The sequence below is a fragment of the Misgurnus anguillicaudatus genome, chromosome 24, assembly GCF_027580225.2.
Source record: "Misgurnus anguillicaudatus chromosome 24, ASM2758022v2, whole genome shotgun sequence".
NCBI lineage: Eukaryota > Metazoa > Chordata > Actinopteri > Cypriniformes > Cobitidae > Misgurnus > Misgurnus anguillicaudatus.
The window spans coordinates 31194569-31221255 of NC_073360.2; the positions used below are offsets into that span (position 1 = coordinate 31194569).

At 38.8% G+C, this 26687-nt stretch overlaps 1 protein-coding gene across 1 annotated transcript in view; it reads right to left on the reverse strand.

Moving 5' to 3' along the window:
- Window positions 1–3910: 3910 nt before the first annotated feature.
- kmt2bb (lysine (K)-specific methyltransferase 2Bb) overlaps window positions 3911–26687 on the reverse strand; it is a 53885-nt gene continuing 31108 nt past the window's right edge. The window contains exons 16-32 of the mRNA XM_055197123.2: window positions 21925–22038; window positions 17541–17743; window positions 17230–17331; window positions 13369–13479; window positions 10781–10857; window positions 10448–10671; window positions 10244–10347; window positions 9907–10044; window positions 8871–9029; window positions 8637–8754; window positions 8449–8527; window positions 8179–8339; window positions 7922–8092; window positions 4768–7837; window positions 4581–4673; window positions 4158–4262; window positions 3911–4052 (exon numbers count right to left, since the gene is read on the reverse strand). Of these exons, the coding sequence (XP_055053098.2) occupies window position 4052; window positions 4158–4262; window positions 4581–4673; window positions 4768–7837; window positions 7922–8092; window positions 8179–8339; window positions 8449–8527; window positions 8637–8754; window positions 8871–9029; window positions 9907–10044; window positions 10244–10347; window positions 10448–10671; window positions 10781–10857; window positions 13369–13479; window positions 17230–17331; window positions 17541–17743; window positions 21925–22038 (5030 nt within the window). The 3' untranslated portion in view covers window positions 3911–4051. The remainder of the gene's footprint in view (window positions 4053–4157; window positions 4263–4580; window positions 4674–4767; window positions 7838–7921; window positions 8093–8178; window positions 8340–8448; window positions 8528–8636; window positions 8755–8870; window positions 9030–9906; window positions 10045–10243; window positions 10348–10447; window positions 10672–10780; window positions 10858–13368; window positions 13480–17229; window positions 17332–17540; window positions 17744–21924; window positions 22039–26687) is intronic.

Consider the following 26687-nt stretch of genomic DNA (forward strand, 5'->3'; position numbering starts at 1 on the left):
CACGTGTGTCTGATGAAACAGTCTACACTGAAAAAAATGATTCATTGAATTGAATCAATTTTTTTAAGGTAAGTGGTTGCAATCAATTTATTTAAGCTACATTTAAACAAAAAAGATTAGTAACGTAAAACAAAATATAAAACTTTTGTTTAAATGTAGCTTAAATAAATTGATTGCAACCACTTACCTTAAAAAAATTGATTAAATTCAATGAATAATTTTTTTCAGTGTATAAGAAGTGCGTAAGAATGTTCCTAAGTACAATTTTTGTAAATTTTTTCAGAAGTTCTCAAATATTTACTCAAGAACACCTTACATGTTTGTCTTAAGAATAAAACGACAAGCTTTAACCATGCTCATGTTGTTAGTCCATTAATCTTTTTATCACCTTGCAATCTTTAACGTGGTATATAGACCGTTTCATCGGATGCACGCGCGGTGACGCGATAAGCCTCTGATCCGAACTTTACTTCCATTTTCTGTTTGTTTAATGGTCTGACTAGTTGCTGAAACTGAACTATTAAACAAATACCTTGTATCAAAAATAACAAATGTTTTGGGTTCCTACGTGTTGTTTATTTTGCTTGTTATATAAATAAACTACTTTAAAGGTACTTTGTAGTTATTTATTCTTCGCGGAGTTTACCGGAAGTTACGTGAAGACCACGAACGCCGCTTGTTTATGTTGTAACTGCCGAAACCGTCTAAATGAGCGATGTGCGAAGACAACCGAAGATGTTATTCGCTGTTGTAGCAGAGGCCAGCTAGTGTATCAAGGCTTTGCGGTGAGTAAACAATTTCCTAATCTCCCAATTGGTCCGTATTTCACAATGAATGTATAATTAAGGAAGTAAAATGTTAGCTAATATTATGACTAACACTTATGTGTTTTGTGACATATTACTGAAGTAAGCCATTAAACTTTATTATCAGGCCTTTATGAGTAAGAAATTCCTCATTAAGCTAAAACAGTCAATTTAACTTATAAAACATCTTACATTTTGAGATTTAAGAGTACTGTGAGGTTATCCTAACATTAAGATGTTATTTAAGACAGTTTCTTGTTCAAGAATTTGAATTCTTAACTTTTTTCTTAAAGGACAAGTTCGGTATTTTACACTTAAAGCCCTGTTTTTAGATTGTTTATGATGAAATAGAACAGTTTTGACTGAAATTTCAACATGCGGCTGCCCCGAGAATTTTCGGGTGTTTGTTGTCTCACCTCCCACCTCTACAATGTGTGTATATGTTCACTTGAACAATCCTTCCTAAAATGCATTAAACTTTTGTTTACAAAGATGTGAAACTCACCGAGTGGTCAGGGGTGTTCACTGATATGCTCACACAATCATCCACCTTTGCCAATTGCAAGAATACAAACAACGTTCCTGGCGCGTTGTAATACCGTACCTCACAGCACATCTAATACAAGTCAATGGAGTTGGACAAAACTACGATAAAACCTGTTGGAATGCGTCCTTTGCAGCGATTCCCGCGCGAGCACACCAGTGAACACCCCCGACCACTCGGTGAGTTTCACGTCTTTGTAAATGAAAGTTTAATGCATTTTAGAAAGGATTGTTCCAGTGCACCTATACAGCCATTATAGAGGTGGGAGGTGATACAAGAAACACCCGAAAATTCTCGGGCCAACATCATATGTCGAAATTTCAGTCAAAACCGTTCTATTTCATCATAAACAATCTGCAAACAGGGCATTAACTGTAAAATACCGAACTTGTCCTTTAAGAACATTCTTATCCCTTTTCCTGCCATTGACGAGAAAACGCTTTCCTGCAAATAAGTATTTCCGGCTTTCCGCAATATAGCTATTATCCACCGCTCTTACGCAACTTATACAACCCGGAAGCAATGCCTCACGTTAAAGAGAAAGAACTCCGTGTATGTTTTTGAGGATAGCTTTGAATCTGATCTCTATAAAAAGTCCTTAACAAATATGTAATTATTTCAGCGTTTTGCTCAACATTTTGTTTTTGAAGAAACCTACCCATATTTGAGAGGTGATAAGAAGAGAACTAATCAAGGTACGATGAAACTTTTTTTTTTTTTGGAAGCAGATGGTCTGTTCATTTGATACATTGTATGTTTATATATTTAAAGAAGAAAATTTTTTTGGAAGGCATTAAACTTGTGAAAATCATGAAACATGCTTGCACTGCCTGCCATTTAAAAAAAATGGTGGCTGCGAAAGGGTTAAGGAAAAATAAGAAGTTGCTTAATAAGCTTTTTTGAAAATACAAAATATTCTTAACTTTGTTTTTAAACTTGAATTTAAGATTAAAATGTCAGTTAAGAATAATGTTTTGTGAATCCGGCCCCAGGACTTTGTTCTTATGTTTGTTTCACTTCTAGTTCTATGACAGATGTGTTACAATAATTTTTTACACTTTACAATAAAGTTATATGTGTTTACATTATGAAATGCAATAATTAACATGAACCAACATTGAAAAATATAGTTTATCAGCATTTAATAATCTTTGTTAATGTTAATACAGTTGTTCAAGTTAGTTCATTGTTCATTAACTAATGTTAACAAATACAACCTTATTCTAAAGAGTTTTCGAATAATCTAAAGAAAGCCACACCCAGATGAGAGAACTAGGAAATATGGTGCAATCCATTTGCCTCAAATGCTGGACATTTTTTAAATGTTTTTTTTTTTTTTTTTGGATGCAGTATCCCCGGATGACAAGCAGACATTTGTGAGATGGAATAAGAGCAGTATGTTCCCATGTGTCTCCAAGAAGTCAGAATGCTACATCAAATATAATCTTGGATCAAATTTAAAACTCATAACTTTTAATTTTAATTGCATAAATGTGAACATTTAATCTAATGGCAAAAACATTGAATCGAGACGGATGTAATTCAGAACATTAACTCTTTCACCGCCATTGACGAGATATCTCGTCAATTAAGAGAAAACGCTTCCCCGCCAATGACGAGATTTTCCGTCTTTCCACAATACCACTATTATCCACCAGGTGGCCCTTCCGCAACTTTTTAAACCCGTAAGTATTGCCCTATGGCAAGCGGCTGCATGTCCGTGTCTGTTTTAAAGATCGCTCTGATGGGATCTCTATGAAAAGTCTGTCACAAAAATGGAATTATCTCTGCTTTTTGCTCAAAATGTGGTGTTTTTGCAGAAACCTACCCATATTCAAAAGCTGATTACAAAAGAACCACTGAAGGTAGGATGAAACGTTTTTTTTTTTTTTGTTTGAAAGCAGAGGGTCTGTTCTTTTTATTTGGTATATTGTATGTTTATATATTTAAAGAAGAACATTTTCGGGAAGGCATTAAACTTTGGTAAAAATCATGAAAAACGCTGGCGCTGGCTGGCAACTTTTTAAAAAACGCTGGCGGTGAAAGAGTTAAAGTCCCGTTGTCCACTAGAGTGGACATGTCATAAAATAAAAAAATTCTTTATTCTTTACAATGTGTTTGTTACCACCCCAACAATTAATAAAAAAAGAAAATAAAAAATTCCTGGTTCTGAGGAGGATATCAGCCTATGTGCCTCAATGCACGCGTGCAATTTTTTATTAACACACCAAGGTGGTTACGAAACATGTTGGTGCACAGTCATGACTTCCTGTTTCACAGGAAAATAAATATTGAGTAACACAAAGCTCAAATCTTCTTAATCACTCATTAGAATGGGTAAACCCAAAGAGCTACACAAAAAAAGTGGCTTTAAGGAAATAAGGAATTTTATGATGTAATTTTAATTTTATTTATCAATTAAAGCTCAATAGGAGAAATATTATTTTTATTATTTCACAGTTTTCTTTGCTCATATTTACCAAGGGTGTGTATATTTTTGGCCACAACTGTAAAAACATACTTTCTCAAAAACATAGAACAATCATGATGAGCTCATACCTTCAATGCTCTCTGCCTCTACACTAAAGCCATCGTCACTTGAGATCTCAAAGCGTAGGTGGGGCTGGTCACGGTTAGGGGGACTTTCTTCTTCACTGTCTGATGGAGGAACCTCATCATCTGAGCAAGACGGCATCCCTAATGTGAAAGATTAATCTTTTAAATAACATCTTGATGTTTGATCCATTAAAAAACCTTTAACTGATTAAAATGTTCAAAAAAGAGAATATAAAAGAAGTATGCCTGAGTATTTGTTCCAGTCAGTTAGTCCACTGCGATTAGCAGAATCCCAATTTGCTGGTTTGTTGCCGTCTCCAACTCGAGACAATGATAGACGATCCCAAGGACCAGATCTAAAAAAAGGACTGTTACTCAACATACTGAAAAACATTTATGGGCGGCTTACCGGACAGGGATTAGACTGGCCTTAGGCTAAAATAAATGTAAGAGCTGTCCAAACTGAAACAACTTGCACTGACATATCTTTAAATACAGCAGTGCCCTTTGTTTTGCCTCAAAATGCACCCAAGCAATGTTTTTAGTAAGGCATGTTTGTTAAAACTAGTTATGGCCTAGTCCTAGCTTAAGCTTATCCCTGTCTGGGAAACCAACCCTCAAGGTTTCCAAAACAATTTCCCTTTGATTGTCTTCTTTTGCATTTTAAGGGTTACCTTGCACTCTCTGAGTCACTACTTGGCTCTTCATTTAGCTTATCCAGATCAAGTATTCCCTTGACGGTTGGTGTTTTGATTCGAACTCCATACCTAGAAAAAGGGGGGAAATGTAATATTCCATAAACATTTTAATAGCAAGAAAACAAATCCTTAAATAATAGTCAACGCCTGTTCCTGTTTTTACCTTGCTGATAGTGAGCTAGACCTGCATGCTTCTTCCAATCCACTAAGGCGATCGAATTCTAAAAAGTCTGCTTTTGATTTCTTGGTGGCAATTCGGTCAGAAAGAGAGGACACTCTTTTCATTCGAACCTGCTTTGGTCGGGGTGCTGCTTCTGGTGGGGATGGTGGAGAAGCTACTACTTTTGGTTCAACAAGGAGATCTTCGGGTAAAACTACTGGGCTAAATGTTTGAGGCCGGCCAGCAGGGGTAGTGTTATGTGGTGGTGAGATGCTAAAAACAGTCTTGTTGGGATCATAATAACCAGCCATAGCCTGGTTGATGATAGCTTGAGCACTTTCCGCTTGATTACAGACATCTGATGAAGTTGTAATCTGACCTGCAGACTGTTTGCTTGAGGGACCAGATTTGGGCCGCCTAGGTGTGGAGGAATCCTTCTTTGTCCGTGGTTTCTTCATTCCTGCTGTGGAACCATCTAAAGAAGCTTTGGCATTCCTACGAGGCTTCTTAGCATCAGCTGGTAGTGATGCTGACCCATTGCTACTGGTAGTGAGTAGCTGGGTAATGGTGTTAGAGGTCTGTACCATTGGAGTCACAATTTGGGAGACTTGTGCTGGAATTGTGGGCCCGGCCACTGTGGACAAGTTACTAGCTGCAGCAAGTGTTGCTGACAAGGCATTGCTTTGCAAGAGGCTGGCAATTTGGGTGACGCAATTGAAAGAAGGTGAGTTTGGAGTTGGAAGCTGGAAGGTGTTGCTCTCAGGGTTCTTGACAAAAATCTGACCCAGTCGATTGACTAGTAAAACATGTGGGGTGGGATCCACATTGGGTCCACCCACTTCTTTTACAGTGAGAATAGCGTGACCTGGTAATGCCTGGGTAACCAACTGTTGTTGAGGTTCCGATGTTGTTCTGGGGGTTGAGAAATTTATGGAAATTGTCCGTCCTGGGCCAGTTTCTTTTTGCATAGGCATGGTGTTGTAACCATTAATGACACCTGGAGCAGAGTCTGGCTCAATGGCAGCAGGTGTTGATTGGCACTGAACTGATGTTTGAGAGGTTACAGATGGAGATAACAAAACTTCGCCGACTGTTGTAGAACCAATGGGCTGCGAGTAAATGGGATACAAAGAGACAGACTCTGTGGCAGAAACTGGCTCATAAGTCCCAGGGGGCACACCAGTGGCTGATGGCACAGAGAGCATTGAATCTGGTTTCTGTGGCAAATTTGTGGGAACACACGGCATTGCGCCTCCAGGGACTGAAGGGGCTGGTTGTTTTGGGTCTGCAGGGGGATGCAGTTTGGTTCTGAAACTCTCCATGGGAGGCAAGACCATTCTACCCTCAGGAGTTTGAACAGGATACAAATGAACATTTGAAGAAGGTACCTGGCTTGGAAATGTTGTTAAAGGATTTTGAACAGAGGGATCGGAGGATAAATGTTCAACAGATGATGCAGATATAGGTAACTCTGTGTAGGGAACAGGAATTTGATGCAGTGGAGTCTGAATTCCATTAACTGGGCCCAAAGTAAGAATGTCAGAAATAGCCTCTGGCAAGTTGTTTGGGTAAACTGTAGAGTCATCCATAGTAGATACAAAGTGCCCACTACTAGGATCCAAGTAAATTTCCTTTGACTCTTTTTGAGTTTCAACAGTAGAGTATTCCTGAACTGGGACCAGCTCCGTGAAACTTGCACTGGGTAAAGGTGGATCACACCTCTCAAGGATCAGGGGTGTCTCTGGGTCAAAAACTAAACTAGATGTTTGGTAATCTTCACTGTATGCAGAAAATGCTGTGTTTAAAGACTTATGGTCAACGAAATTAGTCAAAGTGGAGTCTTGTGGAGGTAAAAAAACCAAAGGGTTTGAATGCAATGGTTGAGTTACTGTAGAAGGATCAGAAACAACAACAGCCTCCGAGGCAGGAGTGTCAACAGGATTAGACATGGGTTCTAAAAAACACCTATTTAATGAAATATTAGAAACAGGACTTGGAAAAGCTAAGCAGAGCCCATTGCTGGCTGTCTGTTCGTGGGGTTCAGGATTAAATGACTTGTGTGGCTTTTGGACCTGATTCAATTTCTTCATTCTCTGGTTATCAGTATTAGCCACACTTGTATCACTCTCTGTCCCATCATCTACACCATCAAGTTGGGAAATATGCCTCAAAGATGGAGATGTAGGTGTCAGAGAGGCATCTTTTGGAGCCTTGCGACTAACCACAGTGCGAGTGAAATTAAAGTAGTTCTCCATGTCTTCATCAGAAGAACTATTGTCCCAGTCTTGCCTACAAGGATCAACTGAACAAGTCAATCTGGAAGCGGACATTTTTGACTTCTCCTCTTCTGGGACCCAAAAGCCTTCCTGGCTTTCTTCGCCAACTACAATTTGCGCACTGCAGTTCATGGCTACTCCCTCATTCAGCACAGTTTCTTCAATTTCAAGCTCAGTTTTTAGCTCCGGTGCAATAGTTAGGTCTGCCTCTAAGTGAAAGGAAGGGTAAGAGAAATCCTTGTCGCTTACTAGATGATTGACTTTTTGCATACCTAAAGGGTCTCCTAAAGGCAAGGCACCATTTTCTGTTGGATATTCTTGTGGTGATGCTATGAAATTGTGTGGAAGTTCTACAGAGTCTAAATGACTGAACTCAAAAGGTCGGGGTCTTGTGGAGAGATGGGTGGGAGAGCTAAGGGCTCGGTTGGTGCATGGTGTACTGCCAATGCCACCTTGCCATGTGGACTGTGAAAACAGTCCTGAGGTAGAATGGGGCATCAATATTCCAGAACCCCAGACTGAGGAAGCACTTCGACCAACAGGGCGAGCTGATGAAGAGGTCAGCAAGTTTTCAGTAGCACCAAGAGGAAAAACTGGTGAGGAAGGTTGGGAGGATTTATGGTGGTGGGATCCACCAGCTCTAGATGTGATTGGGCCTGCTGGGGATCCAAGAGTAGGGGACGTCATGTGACTGCGGGTACCACTATTCTGAGAGTGTGGGCTATGCCGTCGTGGCCTTCGAGTGTCGTCCAAATCACTAATAGTCAAGATGTGGTGAGGCTTGGATGGGGCAGCTCCTGGTAAAAAAAATACATGTTTCTAATGACTTCAGTTTATAAGAGTTGGTATTATAGTATGACAATGCTGTTAATCTTGATTACCTGGAGAAGGCAGTGGTCTGGACAGCCCTCCAGCAGGTCTTCTGTTCTGAGGGTATAAAGAGATTTTGGGTCGGGCACCGAAGTCCGGTTTGGCAAAAACAGATACAGAGGTGGAATCTCTTTCAGTGGAAGGATTTGTAGGGGTAAAGTCTGCTACTTGAGCTTCAGATTCTATGGAAAAAAATAATATTTGTCAAGTCAAATACAAACATGTTTAATCCATCACTCTGCAGGTAATGATATTATAAGCTATGCACCTGACTGGGGGCATGGGCTGTGGGCAATTGTGCAATTTTCTCCCTGATTGGGTAGCTCTTCCACTGGTTTTTCCTGAACAGGGGGTCGGACATCTCGAACACGAAATGTATATTTGCAGCGCCGAAGAGGGTTTACAGTACTCCAATAAAAGCGAGAGCATCTAAGCATAACAAAAAACAAATTCTTTGGTAAGCCTAACATGTGCACATACAGAAAGATTCACAATTATGTTTGGTGCAAAATGACTCTAGATAACCAAAATTACTTACTTATAACCCACAGGGAAAAGTTTCCCATGACATGCCGATAATTCACTAAGCTTTCCCAGCTTTTCTACTAGTAAAGAACCTAAATAGCAAAACAATAAGGTTTAAAATAAGTGTCTTTTATATTATTAAATTGTTATTTAGTAAAACATTACGCAAGATTATTTCTATAAAAAACATAAAAAACCAACCTATCATTAAATTGATTGATTCTGGTTCTAATCCAGTCGAAAACTTCCTGCGAAGACTTATCCCTTCAAAATCCACATAAACTCTCCGAAGCACTTCAAACCCTTGACCAGTGATAATCTGGTAAATAAAAAACAAAAAACGTTCTTTAAAACAATTAAACAATGTGCAAATCAACATGACCTACTCAATAAGCACATATCGGCTGAACTATAAAGACTGAAACAAAAGCATACTTTTCCACTTATAAGGTCCCGGTGCTTGTGACAGAAGACTCTTTTATCATCCTGGAAGACACAGTTGCGGTGGCGGGCACACATGAAGTGGTAGTTGCTCTGGCATGAAGTAAGGCAGCAACCTACCGTCGCCCCAGTTCGGTTACATCGTTCACAACGCTATGAAAAGATGGAACATTAGCAAAATCAGTATTAAAAGATCTAGGGCCAGTTACAGGGTTCACACACCTTAGTTAACTTCAAATTCAAGGGACGTTCAAGGACTTTCCAGGTCCAATACCCTCAAATTCAAGGACTAAATGTGGGAACACATTTCAAGTGAGAGCAAGGATACACCGTGTTACCTTTTAAGATACATTGTTACAGTTAGCATTCGAGGGAACTTGCACTGCATCGGTGCGGTGACACTTTGAGGATGCCTCCAGTGGCAAGTGCGTCTGAATGCGTATATCAAATTCAACCAATGGTGAGGCTTAACGACAAAGACAGGGTGACACGGGAGCCAGGAAGTATATCGCTATCAGAAAGATGGTGTTACAGGGACGTAGAAAGTATGGCAAGGGAGACGCAGCATCTCATTCCCTTCTCAGGGAACAACACATACGTAACCCGAGATGTTTTCATGTGTCAAACACAACTATGCAAAAAGCATTTTGGTATGAATCACCCTCAAGCCATCCGAGAAACATTTTTCTTACAAAATCACATCGATTACCTGCAGAAAACATTAATTAACCCCATGGAGCCATGTGGATTACTCTGTGAAGGTTGGATGCACTTTTTGGGGGGAAGTTGTTCCCTGATCCCTGTTTTCGATCTTATGAAGCTTGGAACGCACTTACTAAAATAACTCCAAATGTGTTTGTCTGAAAGTTAATGGACATATGCAACCCAGATGGGTTGAGACTGAGTGCATCATAGGGAAAGTTGGATATTTGGCTGGAATATCCCTTTAAGTACCACGTAATAATAATTGCTAATATCATTGATGGAAATTATTACTGATTATCTAACGTAGCATGGAGACAAAACATACCATCAGACGACCTCGAGCAACAGCACTATGGACGTGCAAAAGTGAGCCATTATCTTCTTCGAACACCTCCGCAGACCACATAGAGCAGTTCACATGGGCCCACTCATTCTGCCCCAGATAAAGCAGTCTACCTGCATCCTGGAAAAAATAAATTTATAACATCCCACATCCAGTATCTATGCTGAAGTTTTATTATACAGAATTAGAGAAAAGGAACTGTGTCAAAAAAAAGGTATGACGTTCTTCAAAATGTTAAAAGAAGAAGAACTAAAAAAGCCCCGTGTTTTCCAAGTATACTATTTCAACCCACTGTGCTCTCAGTGTTTGAAGTACTTACACTGGCTTTTGCATCCCCATATTTTTGGCACAGCGCGCATTGCCGTTCATCATCTTTTGACCAACCAGTGTCTAGGTCTGCTTTAGAGGAGCGACCCTTTTTACCTAGGGCAAATTAGCATAAAGCCAAGTTTTAGGTGACTCTTGCACAGCTTTATAAACTGTATGTAGAGCTATAACAGTGACTACGGACGGCCTATATTACCTTTCAGCTGCAGTCGTAGCGCACTCATGTCCATATAGCAGCTCCTGCTGGTGTTATGCGCCAAAGGTGTGGAAAGATCTGCCGCTTCTCCCATTTTAATATCAACATGTCCTCCAACCAGCTGCGATGCGCCATCCCCAGTCTTATCGCAGCTGTCCGTCTCACGCCATTGTGCATAAACATGCTCATAGTTTGGAGGCATTACGGCATGTGAAAGCATACCACTAAAACGAAGGGAAGGAAAAATACTACATTATTAAAGGCGCATTGATCCCCAGACTGAAGCGATCCATCTGTAAACATTTAGATGAAACCACATAAAATGACTCTTACGCAGGCAGATGTTTGGAACGTGGATCCCACACTTTAGGGTCTTGACTGTTGAACCAACTGTAAACTTCCTCTATTAGCTAAAAGAATGGAAGCGGGACATTTTAAAAACACTTCACAAGAGTTACAAAAAATAAAATAGCATCTGACATTTCATAAAAAATAAGCATGTTAGGGCTGTGTTGCAAACAGAAAGTCACTAATACATATCTGGAGTGTTATACCAAGAGTTGCATTGTTTTTCTGAGCACTCTCATTCTGATAAAATGTATGATTTGAATGCAACATTAGTCACTTTGGATAAAAGCCTCTGCCACATGTGTGAAAATGAATGACACCAATGTTACATTTTACAGGAAACTATAAAAGGATTACTCAACTTCACTAAAAAAATCCCAACAATTTACTCACACCCGTGTCATAAAAAATAATTATTTCAGCTTTTTGCTCAAAATTTTGAGTTTTTGACGAAACCTATCCATATTTGAGAGGTGATCAAAAGAGAACTAATGAAGGTAGGATGAAACTTTTTTTTTGAAAGCAGAGGGTCTGTTTTCTCATTTAATATATTGTATGTTTATATATTTAAAGAAGAACCTTTATGGGAGACATTAAACTTTTGTGAAAATCATGAAAAATGCTGCCGGGGAAAGAGTTAAATAGGGAAAACATGGAAGTGTTTGGTGGCTTCAAAAGTCATCCCTGTTTGGATCCTAAAGAATGAATGGGGCTAGGCTAAATGCTAACATATTCACAACGCGCTGTACAAAGATTAAGTGCATGCATTGAAAAAAGATAGGTATGGATTAACTTGTCTAAGTTGAGGTAAGAACGTAGTAAAATATTGAAAAACGGTCGTTTCTTTAAAAAAAAAAAAATTCCAGATAATTTACTCACCACCATGTCATCCAAAATTTTTATGTCTGTCTTTGTTCAGTCGAGAAGAAATTATGTTTTTTGAGAAAAACATTCCAGGATTTAATGGACTTATAATGGACACCAACATGTAACAGTTTTAATGTTTTAATGCAGTTAAAAATTGCAGTTTCAAAGGACTCTAAACGATCTCAAATGAGGCATAAGGGTATTTTCTAGCGAAACGATTGTCATTTTTGTCAAGAAAAAAATTCACTTTTAAACCACAACTTCTCGTCTTCCTCTGGTCCTGTGACGCGCCAGCGCGTCCTCATGTAATTGTGTAATGACGTCGAAAGGTCACGGGTTACATATATGAAACGCACACTTGAGGACCATTTTAAACAATAAACGGACACAAAGACATTAATTAGTATCATTCCACATACAACAACATTGAAACGGTCCTCTTTCTCCACACTTGTAAACACTGGGGCGTAGTTTCGCATACGTCATTTGTGACCTCTTGATGACGTATTACGTGAGATCGCGCTGGCCGTCACACGACCGGAGATAGTCGTGGTTTAAAAGTGCATAATTTTATTTTTCTTGTCAAGGGTGACACTCGTTTCGCTATGTGGGACTCTTGTGCCTCGTTTGGGATCGTTTGGAGTCCTTTGAAACTCTGTTGAAGCTGCAATTTTGAACTGCATTGGAACTGTTACGTGTTGGGGTCCATTAAAATGAGAAAAATCCTGGAATGTTTTCCTCACAAAACATAATTTCTTCTCGACTGAACAAAGTAAGACATCAAGACATTTGACAGACAGAGGAAGGTCATTACAAAGCCTAGGAGCTGCAACAGAGAAAGCCTGATCACCATTACAGCACTTGGTAATCTATTTTTTAGCGTATAGATAACCAAATGCAGTTTGCATGATTAACACAGGAGTAATATGCTCTCTCTTCTTAGTACCCGTTAACAGTCTAGCAGCAGAATTCTGTGGCGAAGTTGCAAACAAGTGATGTCTGACTCACCCCGAGATTCAACACATTGCAGTTATCCAAACGGGATGACGCAAAGTCATAAACAACTTTCTCCATATCTTCGAAAGAGAATTTAGACTTTAAATTTAGAATCAGTCAAAAAAAAGAAAAGAAAAACAATCACGCTGAAATGTCTCGCGTTACCCATGTGAAATGCACTTGTGGACAATTTTAAAAATAATCTGACACAAAGACATTATTTCTACATACTTGTAAACAATCGAGCGGTAGTTTCGCAAACATCACTCATGATCTTTCAAAGTAAAGTACTTATTTTTTGGCAAAAATTATGATTGTTTTGCTAGATAAGATTCTAATGCTTTGGTTGGGATCGTTTAGAGCCCTTTGAAGCTGCAATGAAGCTGCAATTTTAAACTGCACTGAAACTGTATACTGTTGAGGTTCATGAAAGTCTGATATTTTTAGAGAAATCCTGCAATGTTTCCTTCCAAAAATAAAACATCTTCTCAACTGAACAATGATAGACAGAACAATGATCAGAATTGATTTTTATGAAAGTGGAGTAATTCTTTAAGTGGCAACAGCTGCAAAAATTTAAACCAAGTAGGCTAAAAATAACAAAACGAAAAGAAAAAAAAACCCACCGTGTACTTCTAACCATTATAGTGTTAATAAGTTTTTCTTATTTCTTATAAACAAAAATAGCATGAAATGCAAAAGATTCTGACCGTCAGATAATAGGAGCGGGCCAGAGCAGTGGGTCTTTCATCCTCTGGTAGGCCTTCTTCTTCTTCAATGTGACGGCAAATCACTTTGATCACATCCTCATGAAAAGATTTCTGCTTAGCAATCAGCAAAAGAATTGAAAAATATTCACTTCTATATTTACACATCACACAATTCAAATATGAAACATCTTAAAAAAGCAAATGGGTCATTTAGAGCATGTATATCTGTACCTAAAAAAAAAACTGGAATAACTTAAATTAGGGCTTTGATAGTATTGTGCATGTCTTACAGAACTTAAGAAATCAAGACCACATAGTAGCAAAATGCTTCTGAAAAGTTTCACATACACATGACAATGCGGTCAAACGATTACTCAGACCTCTTAAAAACAACTAAAAATGTGTCAATGTGTTATGCATAACAGGCCAGTAGATGCCAAACTAAACTACCATATTTTATAAAACCTGTCATCAGGGTGTATGTGGGTTAAGACATTGTCATAAATAATGTGCCTCAATTGCCTTTATTTAACCAGAAAAACCACATTAAGATATTTCTATCTCTTCTTCCAGTACTTGTGCAGTAAATCTACACTTAAAGGGAAAATTCTGTCACCATTTACTCAACCTCAAGATGTTTCAAAATTGCATAAAATTTTTTTCTGCCACACGGAAAGGACGATATTTTGTAATCATGCAGAAAGTAAAAGCACCATTTACTTCCACAGTAGGATGAAATTCCATGGAGGTTAATGATGCTCAAAATCTGTTGGGTTACAAACATTGCTCAAAATTAGTTTTTTTAAAGAGCCGTTTTTAAACGCACCCCTGCAGTTAGAAGACATACTAGTTTGAACATTTGAATGACACTGTTATTGTTTATTGTATACTCAAAGATAGAAGGTTGTAATTTGCAATCACGCAGTAGTAATGTTGCTGCCGCCATGTCGTTGAGACGCTGTGTTTTCCCCTGCGAAAGGCAAACTACTTTGTTTGGTCTTCCGATTGAGTAAACATGAAGAGACCAGGGGTTAGGTTTTATTTACAACACTGTTTCTGAACAGTACAGCTCAAATGTTTGATTGTGTGCTGCACATTTTACTAAAGGACTACTTTCTAAACACGGAGGAGTTATAAGGCTGGATTTACACAAAGGCTTCATCTAAAAAGTGGAGCAAATCCAACCTTGCACTTAACCGCATGTACACACACAGGCGGAGGGTGAATTCCAAACGGCGCTTCACATAAAAACCTTATGTTGATTTTCATTGCTCTATTCAGTAAATGTATGTTAATGGACTACAGTATGAGACACAGTAGCACAACTCCCTCTATAGTTTACACATGAGGAGTTCTGATCTTTGAAGGGAATTACGTCTGACTGGAGCTGGACCAAACACATTTAAGCGCATGTGCGTACAGAAATCTGCTCACTTTAAGGGCTCGTTATAGTTGTGCGTAGGTCCTACGGCGTAGGTTCCGTGTCGGTTTTCATTTAAACTTTTGTGTCGTCATCCGCGTCGATGTGCAAACACGTGCAGACCACTGGTAGGCAGTATCCACGCGTGCAACCACAGTGGCAGCGCGAGTGTCAAAGAAGAAGAAGCTTGGCAAGTGAACCCACAAACGAAGAAGAAACAGCAACTTGTTGTGTATGATTTGAGAAGACCAGCAATGAAGGAAGTAAATAAACAGCGACTTTTGTTGCAGTTTGAGTTAAATCACTCCTCAAAACGCAACGGAAATGGAAATACCTATGACGCAGTTTTTTTACCTGATGGGAGGGGTTCTGGTGGACCAATCGCAACGCTTGCGGTCCACGTAGAACTGACGCGCTGTTAAAATATTTGCGAGGTGCACGTCAGGCTACGCAGAGCTACGCACAGGCTACAGTCAGATGGCTAAACGGCGTAGCTACGGCGTAGAACTTACGCACGACTATAAATCGGGCTTCAGCGCCTTTTTGTGGTAAAATTGTTTTAAATCACTTGAATATTAACATTTGCAAGCCTTAGAAACACGTGCAAATGATAAACTTTCCCTATTTAAATTTGCATATTAATCCGCGAATCACAAGTGAGCCAGCGAGCCGAACCGCGGGTCATGATCTGTATTGATCACGGATCAACTGCGATCCGTCACAGCACTACTTACCAATCTGTTACGTTCTGCTCACATTGGCTGGTAAAGTTGATCAATTAGATATCTGAGTTTTATAGTAAGGAGCGTCACATTTTCGTTCACAACGCACTGGATAGCTGGCCAATCGGTTCACATCGCGCTTTTTCAGAACTGTGAGCTTTGTACAAAACCACCTGTTACAGGTGTGTGGGACTAATGCTGCGTTCACACCAGCCACGGTAGAGGCGTCAAGCTTGAGTGATTTCAATGTTAAGTCAATATGAAGACGCGTTGAGGTCTGAAGGTCTTGCGGTGTGAATGAGGCATTTAGCGAGGTGCGGTAGACGCAAGTCCGTGAGTTGAAAAATTTGGACTTTGGCGGAAAAACGTGCAGCGTTAACCAATCAGGAGCTTGCTCTACACTGCAAAAAATGACTTTCTTACTTAGTATTTTTGTCTTGTTTTCAGTAGAAATATCTAAAAATTCTTAAATCAAGATGTATTTTCTTGATGAGCAAAATGACAAAACTATACAATTTAAGTGAATTTGTGCTTAAAACAAGCAAAAATAACTGCCAATGGGGTGAGAAAATTTTACTTGAATTAAGTGTATAAGAAAAAAGAAATCTTATTTCACAATTTTTTTTCTCACCCCATTGGCAGATAATTTTGCTTGTTTTAAGGACAATTTCACTTAAATTGTATATTATTTGTCTTAAAACTAGACTTATTTACTTAGGTCATTTTGCTCATCAAGAAAAAGCATCTTAATTTAAGAATTTTAGATATTTCTACTGAAAACAAGACAAAAATACTAAGTGAGAAAGTCATTTTTTGCAGTGTAGTAGTGACGTGATTACAGGAAGCAAGCGGAGTCGCAGAAGCCCCTCCCATGACGCAAATTTCAGTGTGAATGTCTCGATGACTAGAATTTAAGGCGCGAAAGAATCGAGTACACTCAAAATGTTCAAGCAACAAACTAGACGCGGCACACACGAATTTGACCCCTCAAACGCGGCTGGTGTGAACCCACGATTAGAGGTGCTACAAAAACTGTATGCTTTGTGGTAAATAATGTGTTTTTTGAACCATAAACCATGCAAATTACACCAAATACACAAAAGTAATGTGCTTTTTAGCCACACAATATGGGCCCTTTAAATTGGAACTGCTTGATGGTGAGTAAATGATAACAGAATTGTCAACTATCCCTTTAATAAACTCCTGAGAAGCACAAACAGAACCATGGAGTCTGCCGTTGTTGTTTGGTTGTACATGTGCATGCCTATATCACGTTTTAGCAGTTAACATGAAAACAATAACTGCGTAGTTTTTAAAAACTTGCACTTTGAAACCTGATTGTGAAAAGTACTTTCAGGACACATGTTGGATTTTTTGAATTATTTAAGGCAAACAGTCAAAAGGAATAAACAGTTCCCATTTTTGGATGAAAACGTTCCCACAAGGCTTTCAGATGTGCTCTCCAAAAGAACCTAACTGTTACTGTTCACACTCATAATTTCTGGCTTCAGTTTATAACATGTATGACAAGCCAAAGCCTTTTGCAGAAAAACAAAACAGTGGAATGAGGCCCATCGTTGGGAACCGTGAGAAGGAATAGCTCTAGTTTTAACAAGAAAGCACATACATGTAGTTTAGCCTCTAAACGGTTCATTTTCAGGTTGACCTGATTGGGAAAAACAATTCATGTAAAAAAACCTGACTACTTAAGATGCTGACCAGGGATGTGTACAAGCCTTCCTCAAACTTCACTCCGACAGCGTGGAGGTCACAAACGGGCAAAGCTTCAGTCACAGTGTTGGGAGAACCCAGCGCAGCACACTACAAAAAAGACAAAAGTAGCAATGGTTGAATAGACTGAATAAGTTCCTGAATAAATGGTTTCTTTTTGTGCACTTCCAAGTCACTACACAGATTTCTGTCCGATCTTAAAATGAGAATTTAAATAAGGAGTACACAGTACCACATAAACAGCATCTTAAATAACATAAACCCCCATAAGAGTCATAGAAATAAAATCTGACACCCACCCCCTTGCAGGTGACCAGGTGGCTGGTAAGGGGGGAGCTAAGCAAGCAAGACAGCACTTTCTCCAGGCCGGCCCTGAGCTCCTGATGAAGCACCTCCCTCCAGCCAGCTCCACTGATTTCTCCATCAGGGTGGGATTGTAAGCATGGCTGACAGCAGTAAACCACGCTTTCGGGCAGACTGGACAGGATTTCATACAGGTCATCTGTTCGGAAACATTATGAAATAAGGAGTCAGAGAAAAACATATGGGTGAGATGTACTTTTGCTGACTCGTATAAAATCCTCAAGGACATCACATCATTTTTCCAACTCCTCCTTAACTGTTAATACCCAAGTCATCTTTGACAATATATCTTCTTAGCAATTCCCTAAAAAATACAGCCGTATGAGACATACGATTTAGTATCATCTTCATAAAATGTGACACTTTGATTTTTTGACATAAAATAATCCTACATAAAGTAAAGAACATTGACTGAAAATATAAACTTGATATCTTTAATGGCGCTTTTCCACTGCATAGTACCCCGCGGGTCAGCTTACTTCACTTTTGGCGTTTTTCCATTGCGTAGTTTGGTTTGGGTCAGCTTACTTTTGGGGGCTTTTCCACTGGGTGCAGTACATAGTACCCAATATATTTCTTTTGCCGCTTTTCCATTGCATAGTACCCCACGGTTTAGTTTAGTTTGGGTCGGGTCAGCTCACCTCACTTTGGCGTGGTTAGCTTTTCCATCAAATTTAGTATTTAGGATTATAGGCGTGTCATTATATTTGCGCTGCCTACCGCTGTGACATTATACAAGTGAGAGCGTTGTTGTACATTTCCATACATTTATTGATTTATCAGTCCGCTACAAAATTAAAATTGGCCACCACAAATAGATGTTTGCATCGTGTTTATAACTACCTCTGTCTCACATGACAGTTTCGGTTTAAATACCTGTGGTGTCAGTAGTTGACGCACTCCGCTGAGCCTCATTGAAGTTGCATTTAAGCATATATAATGCTGACATGCACTTCGCGAATGTGCCGCCACAAACTGTAAGTCTGGAAAAACTGTTATGGTGTCCCGGATTCTCAACCTCTGGATGTTTATTCATCGCTAAAAGGGTGTTTGGAAACTTATAGCAGAGCACAGATGACAACCCCAACCGAGGTGGTACGAAAAAAAGTATTGGGTACTACATACTGCACCCAATGGAAAAGCTCCCAAAAGTGAGCTGACCCGACCCAAACTAAACCAAACCGTGGGGCACCATGCAATGGAAAAGCGCCATTAGTACCACCTCGGTTAGGGTTCCAAGCAACCCGAGCTGACACCAAAACGTGACGTGGAAACAGTGTAGATCACTGATTGGTCCGAGACAATCTTCACTACCAGCGCCATTGCTATATGTAAAAGATTAGCTTTACCTTCATGCTAGCTTGCGTCATCTTGAGTAAACCTGTTGTCATCTGTGCTTTGCTGTAAGTTCCCAAACTTCCTTTTAGCGATGAAAAATATCCACAGGTTGTGAATCAGGAACATCATACCAGTTTTTTCCAGACAGTTTGAGGCGGCACATTCGCGATGCGCACATCCGCATATATGCTTAAAGGCATCTTAAATGAGGCTCAGCGGAGTGTTTGTACAGAAACTGTCATGTGATACAGAGGTGGTGATAAACGCGATGTGCAAATATCTTTTTGTGGTGGTCAATTAAAATTTTGTGGCAAACTGAGAAATAAATGAATGTATGGGAATGTACAACGACGCTCCCACCTGCACGACGCCACAGCAGTAGGCAGCGCAAACACAACGACACGCCTACAATCCCTCCCACTGCGAAGTGCTACTAAACTCAATGGAAAAGCCAACCAAGCCAAAGTGAGGCGAGCTGACCCAACCCGACCTGAACCAAACCGTGGAAGGCTATGCAATGGAAAAAGCACCATTTGGCTAAAGTTGGCAGTTTGAGAAATGCAATTTAATTCTTCAGTTCAATCTTTGTGTGCTAAAAAGGCACATAAGTTCCTGTAGAGATAGCAATACACGTACTCCTTTTATTTTGCCAAAAAAATGAGAAGCATGACACCAATGTCTTCTCTCTTGCTGTACCAAAATCTCACCTAGCTTTCCTCAGAGATGGTCCCAATAATGTGCTTAACGTCAAGTCAAATACAGTTTGTGCATGATTACATGATTTAACAATTTTGTTAATACTGTATCCTAAATTGTGGATAATTAACCTATATTTCATATGCCGAGTCAATTTCTGGAGTGTTAACGATTAAAAGATAAAACACTAAAACCGTGATACAAACCGAACCATTGGATTTGTGAACCGTGCCATCCCTATTACTGAGAATATTAATTGTTCAAGTTATTGAATGCTGAAATTGAAGAAATGTTGAAGGAAATAAAATTCACTTTACATGTTCCTTAAGTAACTTGCACTTTTTTTGTATTGAAGATTAATCATGCATGTTATTAAACTTGTTGCCTTGCCAATAAACCGCATGAATTTGTGGATTACCAGCGGTTAAGAAGAAAACCAAACCGGCCCAGCCCTACGACCCGACCCAAACCGTGGGGAAATTTGCAACAGAAAGCGCCATAATATTGACTGAATAACATCATGTGAAAGACTCATTTCACAGACAAGCGTCACAAACAGTTAAGCTCACAAGTTTATATACCCTGGCAGACTTTATGATTTCTTGGCCATTTTTCAGAAAATGTGAATGATAACACAAAAGTTGAAATAGTCCAGTTCTTAATACTGTGTACTCCCTTCTTTAACGTCAATGACAACTTAGGGGCCGTACACATATCGTGTCTTTTGCGCGCTCAAGTGTGCAAATTGTTCGTTTTTTTCCCAGGTGCGTCAGAATGCCGCAAGTGCACCGCAGGTCATGCGACAAGAACCTACGCACCTAGCGTTTTCTACGCGTTTTAGGCACGACATGTGAACGGCCCCTTAACCTCTTTTGTGGTAGTTGTGGATGAGGCTCTCTCTTCTCAAATAATACAGCTGTCCATTCTTCTTGGCAAAAAGCCTTCAGTTCCTGTACATTCTTGGGCTGTCTTGCATGAACTGCATATCTCCCCAGAGTGGCTAAAAAATTATGCTGTAGCCTTCGACTTGGCCTTTGTGTTTGGATCATTGCCATCTTGGAATGCCGAAGTACGTCCAATGCGCAGCTTTTGGGTTGAAATTTCCCACAGTAGGAATGGTGCACCTTTCATTAAAAGCTTTGTGGACTTCTCTCCAAACGTAGCGTTTATGGTTGTGGCCAGGAATTTCCATTTTAGTCTAATCACTCCAAATGACTTTGTGCCAGAAGGTTTGAGGCTTGTCTCTGTGGAGTTTGGCGTATTGTAAGCGGGATACTTTGTGGACTTTGCATTGTAATGAGTTTCTTCTGGCGACTCGACCATGCAGCCCATCTTTCTTCAGGTGCCTCCTCCTTTGAATCCAGAACTATTTTCCTGGCAGTTGGCTGAGGTTTAACAGTACCCATCATTTCCCACATCCAAATTATAGTTTGAACATTGCTGAAGGGCATCCTCACTTTCCTTGAATATCGTTTTATAACCCTCTTCCTGTTTTATACCTTTTCCCACAGATCCTTTGACATTTTTTGCTTTCCCATAACTCCGAATCCAGAAACGTCATCGAGTTCCAAAAACTCATTGACCTTTTATACACACACACTTGATTACAAGCAAACAAATCACAGGTGAGAACGGTTACCTTTAATAGCCATTCAAACCCATTTGTGTCAACGTATGTGCATGTTTATCAGGCCAAAATCACCAGGGTATGTAATCTTTTGATCAGGGTCACTTGGGTAGTTTCATTATGATTTAAAAGGAATAAACACAGCTGACTGATAATAAATGGCTTCAGCCAAACACTAACAATGGGAGGAAGGACTGTTTGTTTGTTATCATTCACCTTCTCTAAAAACTGGCCAAGGAATCTTAAGCCGTTTCTCAATACCAAGTACGCCAAACTCGGACTTGTGTCCTTCGTAATTCGAACTTGCAAGTTCAGACTCGTAAGAACGAACTCCTGACGCGAAATGCATTCTGGGAAACTTCGCTGTCATAAGTCCACACAAGTCTCCTCTGATGCATCCTCGATAAAATGGGCGGATCAAGAACACATCCGGGGATTTTATGTGAACTTGGGCTTGATGCGAACTTTGAATTGGAACGGTACTTGGGCCGCGACTGATGACGTTTCACAAGTCCACAAGAACGCAAGTACAGACAAGAACGCATATTGAGAAACGGCTTTAAATTCTGCCAATTTATGAGCACAAGTGTATATAGCAATAAGAATCAAACCAATCTATACATCTCTTCCCTAGCCTTTATACCGATGAAGTCACTCACCTGTCAGCCCTTCACATTTAGCATGGACCCAGTGGTTACATGTGGAACACTGCATCATCTGACTGTCATAGTCATTATCTTCATAGCACTTGAAGCACATGGTGCAGTAGTTTCCTGTAAAAAAAAACATTGTGTAAATATGTTTGACGTACTTTGTAGTTTATTTAAAAGGAAATAAAGAGTAGAGGTCAGTGCACCAGTGGCCGGTTGCATAAACATAGCCGTGACGTCAAGACTGCGACTTAAGAATGAGTCTGACTAACTAGCAAATAGCTAGGGCTAATCAGTCTCATTTAAATTAAACCATTCTACCTTTCTATGTAACATACATAAAACAGGTATGAACAGTCTTGAAGAAAAAAATTTTTTTTTAAGACTGATTACTCAAATAAGACAGAAACATTCTCTGTCTGGGTTTGGGGTATGCCAAACTAATCCACTACAAATAAATCTGTCCTGGAACCAGGAACAGAATTCCTTATATTAAAAATTAACAAGCGGATTAATTTTTATAAACAAACACCAACGAACAAACATGATCCCTGATATTCCATGACTTTCAATGTCTGAGATAGACCATGACCCGTTGGAACCCTGCTTATTACAGTTTCATTGGTTTTTGTAAGGCCGTATTCCTTGTAAAGCATTAAGCTTTCTGCAGGTTTCACCAAGTTAACTTTAAGACCTTTTTAACCTCTTGAAAAGCACCCCCACTCTATCCCAAACAATGAAAAGATCTACTTTCACTAAAAGGGTTGTTTTACTAAACCATTTATAAGCATAACTATGGTATCACTAGAAAGAAGACACTTTGAGCTTAATTTTCCAGGTTTCAAAATTATTTTAAGTAAAAAAAATCATAAAAGTTAGAGAGGCTGAAGTACATTGGGAATTTTTTTTGCATAACTTTTTTTATTACTAAAAAACTTAATGATAAATATGTGTGTGAAACCTAGAAATGGAATGATTCCAAAGCCACAAGTCTAAAGAAGTTATGGTTTACGTTTGAGGTCAATGAGATTTTGCAAGGGCTTTTGTAAGACTAGTGCCTTTTCTAAGTGCCAGTCAGTCTTTTGTTTACATGCATATACACGTTCGTTCTTAATATTATTTATCCTTATTTTAGCATATAAAATGCAGTTTCCACACCAGTAAATAAAACGTCACACAAAGATCGTTGGGTTTGTTATCTAATTGGCTACATGTTCTGTCTATCAATATTTTCCATGAAGTCATTGGAGAAACGAGCGAGTCAAATGACGTCACATGCTTTTTTGATATTAAGTATTATACTCCCGCCTACTTTTAAAAACAAAGTTTGAACGTGGGTTTACGTGTTTACTAGAACCTAAAGTGTAATCACATTTTCAGTGTTATGACATAAATAGTCCTCAGATTGCATATTATATTCTATTACAAGAAGTTCATGCGAAATCTGATGTAAACAACAAACTATAGATCTATATTTCATGGATTATACGCATTTGTGGACAAAAATGGTCACTGGATGTATTCTATTAGACGGTTTCCATGGGTTTTTCAAACATCTGAAACAGACTGGATTTAACTCACGATCGTTATATCAACACAAAGGTAAGTATGATTTATATTTTGCATGTTGTCATCTGGACTTCTGTCACAAAATACTATATTTATGATGCTATAGCATCTGTATCTCAAAACAGAGACCATACACTGATGCTAAACCGGTAGACCTTTTAAACGATGTATAGTAATGTCAATATTATTAATGTTTGCAGACAGTAGGCTATATAGATATTGTTAGCAGCATAAAAAAACTGAAGTCATCCCGCCCACGAATTAGTGCACGTCGAGAGGTTAAAGGCAATTATGAAGGAAATTAAAGACGTATATCACAAGAATGAAGTATAGTTATATAGTCCAGTGTGTTTTTTTAAGCCCTTTAATCTTTTATGACAAAAAACAAGACGCATTTTTTTAGGGGTAGTCTAAGATGACAAGATTAGGTTAGCGAGAGAGAGACAAGATTTTCGGAACTTAAATAAAAAAATGGAATTTCACCAGTTCACATTAATCGATAAAGAATGAGATAAAAGCAGTTTTGGCATGCTGTTCAAGAGCTCCGAGCTCTGAATATTGGCAGGAATCCAGAGTACTAACCCCTCTTTAACTGGGATAGATGAAACTAGCTGAGAGTGAGTTGATGGGGTGGTGGAGGGATGCTGTAAAAAACTGTCACGGGACAGAGATGAGGGGCAGCTATTTATAGGCACCTCTTCGCCCTGATTGGTTAGATCACATGACCATGCTCCACCAGAACTTTTTAAAATAAACTAAAAATATATAAATAGAGTTTATTAATCTGAAAACACAACAATTTTTAAAAGTTTTAACTTAACTATTCCTGTCACTAACAGTTATCTTGATAATTGATGGTGATCACGTAATCTGATATTTCTTGGTAATAAAGAGACGTAAGTGAGCAATAACCTTTAAAATGACAATAATGATATAATAAAGGCAATATAATTTCTGTTTCAAATTTACTGTCATTTTTACAAACATACCTCACAAAATTCATTATTGGTGTGGACCTCGAGATAAAACAATGGGACTGAAGTTATGCCAGTGCAAGCTGTCTTCCCTTAAGACAGTTCAAACATGTATTTTAGTTGGGGAATTTTGAGCCATGTCCGGAAAACCGGTCCATAATAACAAACATACCTTACAATAAAAATACTGTCTCTTGAGACAAATCAATGGCATGGATACATTTTAACTCTTTCCCCGCCAGCATTTTTCATGATTTTTCATCAAAGTCTCCCAGAAAATGATCTTCTTTAAATATAAATATAAACATACAATATATTAAATGAAAGAACAGACCCTCTGCTTTCAAACAAAAACAATGTTTCATCCTACCTTAATCAGTTCTCTTTTTATCAACTCTCAAATATGGGTAGATTTCTTCGAAAACACAACATTTTGAGCAGATAATTCCATTTTTGTACAGGACTTTTGATAGAAATCAGATTCAGAGCGATCCTTTAAAACGTAGATGAACATACAGCTGTTTGCCCTGGGGCGATACTTCCGAGTTTTATAAGTTGCGGAAGTGGATATAGCGGTATTGCGGATTGACGAGATAACTTGTCAATGGCGGGAAAAGAGTCAAATACGTCAAAGCATGATTTTTTTAAAATTCCAAGTAGCTTGAACATGCATTTTAGTCTGATAGTACAATATGGGAAACCACCCCATAGTGTATTATAACAAATGGCTGCAGAGGGTGCAGTTTAAGTTTTAGTCAGAGGTTTAACAAGGATTAAAAGTCAAACAGAACGCACCTCAGACTATAAAAGTTCCCATATGAACATTATTGGAAATAAAAAAAAAAAACGCACGCATTAAAAGACAGAATAATGCATGCACTGTAGAAGGTAGGGTTGTACCTTCACGGTATGATAGTCGTCTCGTAAAATATCACAGTTAAATGGTGTACGCTATTAAACAACCATTATTTAATTTAAACATCAGGCATAATGACCCTTAAATAATGCAGACGGGTTTTGCGTTGGACATACGGTTTATATAAAACTTTTTCTGGGAAAAAACCTTTTTAGGAAGGATGAGTCTACCATTTGAAAAAAAATAATATTAATATGAAAAAGAAATTCCCCTTAGGGGGACAATCAAGTCAAAAGTAAAAGTAAGTAAGTAATAGAGCTGCACATCTCCCATTTGAACAAAAAAGGAATAAGTTATTTCTCTTTAGAGCTTAGACAAAAATAAACCAGACTGTCCTTCCTGTTGAACAGCATAAATGGGAGAGCAAAAAGTGCAGAGCCATTTACAAATACAGAAAGTGTTCCCATACTGTAGATTTTAACTTTATTTTGCGGGGGATACAGATTAGAATTTGTAGCCTCTGGTTCTGACACATTTTCTCAGCAGTATATACAGTATGTATGAGTGGCGTCTAAGCACTAAATGGGAAAAAGTAGCATATGCGCAGCAGTGCATGTGAGATCTGCTTTAATATGTGTCCAAAACTGTAGATAAGCAAATGCTCATGGTGCTAAAATCACAAATGTCAATATCGTGGTATACAGCCATACAGGTATACGGTTACAACCCTAACAGAAGGTTGCCACAAACTCAACTTCATGCTGATTTCACAAGACTGATTTTTGTAAATTATTCACATTGAGAACTTCAGAACGAAGTTTAAAGGCTTTACATATGTCAACAGACTCCAAACACCACAGTATTCAGTTATATCCTGAAAAATCATGTTTGACATTTTGATATCATGTGGAAATCCTGTCACACCCCTAGACTTTATTTTGAGATTTAAAATTAGATTTCAGTTTTTTGCAGTGTATTTTTTACACATCTGAATGACTTATCAATGTCCAAAAACAACAATTCCACTATTTTCTTGTTCATACTATAAGACTTGTGTTTAGTCACAGAGGACCCAGAGTCATAAAACATTTGTTGCGTCGTGCATTCCATTTCTTGGAAAAAAGAAAACCCTTCTAAAGCGCTGTGAGCATTAGAGACAGTGTTTCATAGACGTAGGAAAATTAAGATCTGTTCAAAATTATTTCAGTTATTTAAGACTTTTAAGGCCCTAAATTTTGAAAACTCTAGGGACTCTAGTGCTATGAAACAAGATTTAAATTGCTGCAATAGAAACAAACTCACAGGATTTCCCACAGCACTTTGCAGTTCAGGCGGCCCGCCTAAGCTGGGAAACCCTACTGCCTTAAGTAGGT